Consider the following 6,927-nt stretch of genomic DNA (forward strand, 5'->3'; position numbering starts at 1 on the left):
CCTGAACCTGTTCAGCCTCCACAAGAGAAGGCTGAGGGGGAATCTAGTGACCATTTACAAACTAGTCAGGGGGGACCAGCAGGCATTGGGAGAGTCCCTGTTCCCCCGAGCACCGCCAGGAGTGACCAGGAATAACGGTCACAAGCTGACAGAGGTTAAATTCACACTAGACATCAGGAGGTGTGACTTCACTGTCAGGGTGGCTAGGATCTGGAACCAACTTCCAAGCGAAGTGGTGCTGGCTCCTATCCTGGGGGTCTTTCAGGCAAGGCTAGACAATTGTTTGACTCCAGTACTCTTTCCTGCCATGGCAGGGGGTTGGACTTGATGATCTGCTCAGGTCCCTTCTGACCCTACTAACTATGAAACTATGTGTGATTATAAATCAGATGGATATATAGAGGTAGACCAGGGATGTCAAACCCACCTGGACCTGTGGGCTGGATGAAGATTACTGGGCTCATCTATGGGCTAGATTAGGACCATGCTTCAGAGCCAGTGTGCACAGCCAGTCTGGCACGGGTGCTGGATGCAGCACACGCTTTGGATCACTCCCCTATGCTGTGAGCAGTGCTCATGGTGCCAAATCCAGTCCACACACCAGACTGACTCCATGCAAAGACCCACAGGCCAGATCACAGGGCTCCAAAGGCTGGATGTGGCCTGCAGGCCATATGTTTGATACCCTGGAGACAGACAATTCTCTGTGGCTGCAGGGGACAATACTAAGAGTAATGGTCTCAAACTGCAGTAGAGGAAGTTTAGGTTGGAGTTTAGGAAGATCTTTCATCACCATCATAGTTAAACACTAGAACAAATTACCCAAAGATGTAGTGAATTTCCATCCCCAGAAATTTTTAAGACAGGTGAGACAAGCATTTGACTAGAATGGGTTAGTCAGAGATGATCCTGTCTTGAGTACGGGTCTGGGCTAGATGATCTTCTGATTTCTTCCAGCCTTCCTTTTCTATGATTCTATGCAACTCTGTTACCTGTATATCAAAGCCATCCCAGCCTTTGTTATGGCACTGAACAACTGCAGGGACGTAGGAGCATCCAGCTGAGCCACCAGTGCACTGCAATTGGGGAACTGGAGATGTCCGACGGGAAGTAGTATATTGATCTCTGTAGAGAGTAAGGGCTTGCACCTCCCGCAGCAGAACTCTTCCTGGAAGAAGCAACATAAATTAAATTCAGCCATGTAGGCACATTCTGTTTAAAAGCTTCTTATGATTTTAGAATATGTGAAATGTAGGAAGGTAACACAAGCTGCAGGCTAATATGCTTTCAGAACTGGGAAAACTTAAGAAACCAAAGATGCTCACTCCCAACAACAATATGAGCAGGGATGCGTTTATCTGATACCTCGAATATGGGCAGATGTTACACCTGAAGTGCTTCAGAAATGAAAGTATCTGTAAGTGCCTCCCTAAGGCAATGAAGCACTTCAAAACTGGCCATTCCACCTTAAAAATGACCCCAGAAGAAACAGGAACAACGCACAAACAGCATCACTGTGAAGCACTCTGCAGTGTCTGCACTCTTCAGCTGAGTGTAACAGGGCTGGTGGGAATTCCCACTTCCTGCTGTTCTCTATTTGCCATCCCTGAAGGGCACTGAGGAGTCAACTGTATGACTGCATCTGATCTGCACTGCTGCAGGGTCACAGGACTTGCCCGGCATATGACTTCTGCTCTTTGCTGACAGGCAAAGGGATGTCACACCCTCATTTTGTTGGACACCACCCTACTAAGATCTCCACTATCATTGGACAGTATTAAGGATGTTTTTGGAGCCTGCCAACACCGGCCTGAATCCAGAATGTCAGTGCTACCCTTTTCTGCTCTGCTTGTGAAGTAATCTACTAACTGGAGGTGGGCAAAGGTAACAGAACTCCTTATCATCTGTGGTGACAAGAGCTTCCAGAACTCCCTCTGAACAAGCAACAGGAACCAGGCTGTCTATGAGTGCATCACCTCCAAAATGGCAGCTCAGGACACAACAAGAACCAGCATCAGTGCCACACCAAGGCCTAAGTGCTGGTGGCAGCATGGTGCAGGAAAGCCCAAAACACTCAAAGAAAAGTGACCTGTACCTACTACAAAAGCTAGTCATGGATTCTGGTGGGGAAAGACTCAACAGAGCCCTGCTTCACTGCTGACTCCACAGGGTCAACCCTGATGCCAACAATGACTCAAAAGGCTCTGATCAGGAAGACCCTCCAGTTAATCCCCCACCACAGCCAAGAAGTAGGCACAAGAAAGCTGGAACAACTTCGGCGAGTCCCTCCTTTTGCTTGGGAACACCAGAAGATTCATCAGCCATCCAGAGATAACAGCTCCAAGTGCCATGAACCTGGAGCAGCCTGACTCATTCCAGCCGACTGGGAGAAGGAACCTGCAACATACCTATAGGCTGGGGAACACCCTACTCAACAACATAGTGGTAGAAAGGGATCTTGGAGTCATTGCTGACTCCAGGATGGACATGAGCCACCAATGCGAGGAAGCTATCAGGAAGGCCAACCACACCTTGTCATGCATCTACAGATGCATCACAAGCAGGTCCAGGGAGGTGTTCCTTCCCCTCTATGCGGTGCTGGTCAAGCTGCAGTTGGAATACTGTGTCCAGTTATAGGTACCACACTTCAAGAGGGATGTGGCTAACCTTGAGAGGGTCCAGAGGAGGGCCACTCGCATGGTCGGGGGCAGCAGGACAGGCCCTATGAAGACAGACCAAAGGGCCTGAATCTATTCAGCCTTCACAAGAGAAGACTGAGAGGAGATCTGGTGACCATCGATATAAACTCACCAGCAAGGACCAGCGGAAAATAGCTGTGGGTCTGTTCCCCCAGGCACCATCTGGGATAACAAGGAATAATGGTCACAGATTGATTGAGAGCAGGTTTAGGCTTGATATTAGGAGGAATTCCTTTACGGTTAGGGCTGCCAGGCTCTGGACTGGGCTCCCAAGGGAGGTGGTACTCTCCCTTACCTTGGGGGTCTTCAAGAAGAGGTTGGATTGGTATCTGACAGGGGTATTATGATCCCAGCACTCATTCCTGCCCAGGGCAGGGGGTCAGACTTGATCTTTTCAGGTCCCTCCCGACCCTAGAAACTATGACTGTCCTCTCAAACCCATTTCAGACAGGCCCACCAACATCCAACATCAAGCACAACTGTCCTCCCAACCTCACAGCCAACCATCCTCCAGGCATTACTAATGAGCATCCCCAGCCACCTAAAAGCCAGTTCTTTTCCTTCCAGTGCTACACTAGACAAGACACAAGATGTCTATGTGGGTGCCATCCTCTGGATGACCTAGCACACATCCTGCACAGATAATCCTACTGTGGATTTACCCAAGAATTGGATGCTGTCACAAGTGACCAGTTTCCAGATGTTGATGGCCACATACTGCTTCCTCAGTAAGGGGTCCTCATACTGGTGTAGTGCTGCTCAAGTGGTAAAGCCAATTTAGCACCGATGCCCATTAAAGTGGCACGGCTCATCCAAAAGTCAGCCACCACTACATGTCACCTGATGTGCCCAGGACTACTGTGTGCTGCCTTCCCTCCCTGCACCTCCTGCAAGTTATCGCTCATTTTCCTGGCCCAGAATAGCCAGGATACAATTTGCAGGTGTGGGTGTCCACAGAAAGCCAGCCTCCATTGCATCCAGTACAGCACTGCCCTCAAGCAGTGCATCTCAAGGAGGAGGCCTTCCAGGGCCTCAGCTGTGGTACCCTTTGCTGCCACGTTGTTGCCTGCTAGCTGGCACATGAGCTGCAAGAAAACGTAAAGCAGGCAGACCATGACATTGCTAGTGCCCTCATCACCCTATTTTGTGAATAATTAGGTTGTTATTACGTATTTGGGGCAACATGCCTGCTAGTTGTGCAAGAGGCTTATTTATGCAGTTGTAAGAAGAGATTTAACAAACACCTACATGGGATGGCTTACTCAGGGATGATCCTGCCTTGAGCTCCCTGTCCTACCTCCCAGGGTGACAACGCAGGTCCTGTAACTAATGAGCCTTTCCAAAGTGACAGACCAGGCCCCCAGTAGCTGTGGACAACCAGCAGCAGCTGAGAGAGGCAGGCAAGGCAGCTAAGGGGCTCTTCTTTGTGGCAGCCCTCAGCAATCTCTAAAGATAAGGGCTCAAAAACATACTGGGATCTCTGTTCTCCATCCCACTGATTGCTGAGCTCAACAGGTGGTGAACATGAAGTATTTCACCAGGTCCAACTGGGTTTGTCGATCTCTTCAGCACAGAGATTCTCTTCTTGGCTGCTGCAGCAACCCTGGGGGAGGGGAGGAAGGGAAGAGGGTGGAGCTGGGAGATCCTTTTAAACTTGCTGCAGGGAGGCTGCACAATATTAGCACTGTCAGGGGTATACAACAACACATGATGCACAAGGCAAACTCAGGGTTAAAACAGGGACCCAGAGCCACAAGCACATCCTGCCCTGCTGTGGGCTCACACAGCTCTTTACACCCAAGAGCGGCTCTATTATAGTCACAGAGAAGTAGGACTGGAAGAGACTTCCAGAGGTCACTTGACGAGGTGGTTTTCAAACTTTTTTCATTTGCAGACCCCTAAGAAGTGGTGAATGGAGGTGCGGACCCCTTTGGAAATTTTGAATGGAAGTGCAGACCCCTCTGACTCCTAAGTGTGGAAATTCATGTACTTTTGATTGATGAATCATCTTTTGTGAACCCCTTAGACAGCCTGCTGATCCCCAGGGCACAGGCTGACAACCATTGATGTAGTCCAACCCCCCGCCTGACACAGAATCATCCCCATCCAAACCCTCCCACACAAGCCATAATCTAAACTCGACATCCTGCAACCACCAGCCCTGATACAACACAGATCAGGCAAAGCAGGGGGTCCACTGCAGCCAGCGTGCTGCTTCTATGAAACGCTGTCAACATAGTCAAGACCCCCCTGCTATGGGAGGAAGACACGCCCCCCTGTCTGAACCAATCTGACCAGGGGGTAAAATTCCTTCCTGCCCCCAAATGTGGTGATGGATGGGTCACACACTGAGTGGAGGGGCAAGACCCTCCAGCCACAGTGCTCTTCTGCAGTCAACAAAATGAGTGAACAGTATGAAGGGGGAGGGGTCTAGCAAGGTTGTGACCCACCCCTTGCAGAGCCAGCTCCATCCTGCTCCTTCCTGGGGGAGCCTGTTACTCCTCCTCTACAACCCAGGGGCAGGAGGGTGCGCAGGGCATCCCTGCCACTTCTGCCTGGGAGAGAGGCCCATCCCTTGGCCACCTGCGCAAGCCCCTGCCACCAACCGTACCAGACTACCAGGTACTTGGCTCACAAGCTCCCCACCCCCCCACTCCCATTCCATGCCATGCCATGCCATGCCATTCGCCCCGCCCACGAGCGCGTGACGCCACAGACGCTGCACCCCAGCCTATTGATGCGCGCATGTGCAAAAACTACTGGTCGTAGCTAGGGGGCGTGGCCGTTTCCCGGGTTGGGGCGGAACTACGCAGACCATCCAGCCCCCTCCCCTAGTTGCGGGGGAAGGGGCAGGCTCTTACCTGGCTGGTCCCAGGCCCGCACGGGCCCCAGCAGTGCTGCTACCGCTAGGACCGCGAGCGCCACTCGGCCACCGGCCGCCATGTCGACTGCCGAGAAGAGAGAGCCCCGGCCCCGCGCCCGTCACCCGGCCGCCCAGCCTGCGTCACCGCGCGAGCAGCACCTCTCATTGGCCGGGCCTCACCCTCGGGCGGCTCGGCCCCGCCCCTTTGCCAGGCAGTGTCAATAGGGAAAGAGGCGGGGCGCCTCACCTCCTCCGTCCCCCGCTTTGAGGCCTGTCATCTTTCCGGGCGCGATTTATCTCGAATAGGCGCGCGGCAGCTTTCCCTGTCCCGTGTTCTTTTGTTGTATTTCCCCGATAAAAGGAGCAGCTGCGGGGCTGAGGCGGAGCTAGCTGGGTTTGTTGTCCCGCCGGGCCGGCCCGGGCCTTGTAGGGAACCTGCCCTGGGTGTAATGGGGTAATTGTGCCCTGGGCTGTGTCCCACTGCACTTACAGCTGAAGCAGCTCCCACCCCGAAGCTGCAGGGCCTGGAGGTGGCCCAGCCAGTTCTGCCCCAGCCCTTGTTTCCTGACCCTGAATGAGACCCACTTTCCCACAGCCACAAACAAGCCGTGCTGGAAGGGGTCTCTGGGGGTCAGCTAGCTCAGCCCCCCAGGCCTGAGGTGGGAGGGAGCCTCCCTCTTCGAACCAAACAGTACAATTCATCAGCTAACCTCTTCCTAAAGCTGCCGGCAACCCTGATGAAACCCCCAACCCACTACAGGGAAAGCCGGGAACTGAGACAGCCAACGTCCTGTGTCTACAAAAGCTTCTTAATATATGCTTGAGGTCCTGGGTAGAAGGCCATGTCCCCCATTGCAATGGAAGGCCAATACCCCAACAGTCCACGCCAGTCTGGCCATAGGGTCAAATTCCTTCCTGACCCCCAAAACAGTGACGGGTCTGACCCTGAGTGGAAGGGCAAGCCCCTTCAGCCAGGACCTTCCAGCTTTGTCCCCAGCAGGAGCACCGGCATAGCCCAGTCAAAGGTTGCAGGTAGAAGTGCCGCTTCCAGCTGTAACGCAGAAAGATTACACCATTAACCCATGAGTTACACCGTTACCCCAGACCAAACAGTAGTTTGCTGTTGGCTCCAGGGGGAAGGGGATTCTAACTGGGGCTGCCAGCCCTGGCTGCAGCCAACACCCAAGGCCTATGAGGAAGGCCTAAAAACACTTCCAACACATGTAGCAGACAGGGCAGCGGGTGGGCAACCAGGAAAACCCAGAAGCCTGGGAAATACCCATAGTAGAACATAGGCATAGCTCAGGGGTGGGCTCACGTAGGTTCCTAGCCAGAATGCAGGACCTCCATCTAACCCAGGAGGTG

General features: G+C 52.9%; 1 protein-coding gene across 1 annotated transcript in view; it reads right to left on the reverse strand.

Annotated features, from left to right (window-relative positions):
* SARAF (store-operated calcium entry associated regulatory factor) overlaps positions 1-5,682 on the reverse strand; it is a 16,232-nt gene extending 10,550 nt beyond the window's left edge. Inside the window, exons 1-2 of the mRNA XM_019534232.1 lie at positions 5,561-5,682; positions 993-1,168 (exon numbers count right to left, since the gene is read on the reverse strand). Of these exons, the coding sequence (XP_019389777.1) occupies positions 993-1,168; positions 5,561-5,642 (258 nt within the window). The 5' untranslated portion in view covers positions 5,643-5,682. The remainder of the gene's footprint in view (positions 1-992; positions 1,169-5,560) is intronic.
* Positions 5,683-6,927: the final 1,245 nt, after the last annotated feature.

This window comes from Crocodylus porosus, unplaced genomic scaffold (genome assembly GCF_001723895.1).
Source record: "Crocodylus porosus isolate Cpor-Errol unplaced genomic scaffold, CroPor_comp1, whole genome shotgun sequence".
NCBI lineage: Eukaryota > Metazoa > Chordata > Crocodylia > Crocodylidae > Crocodylus > Crocodylus porosus.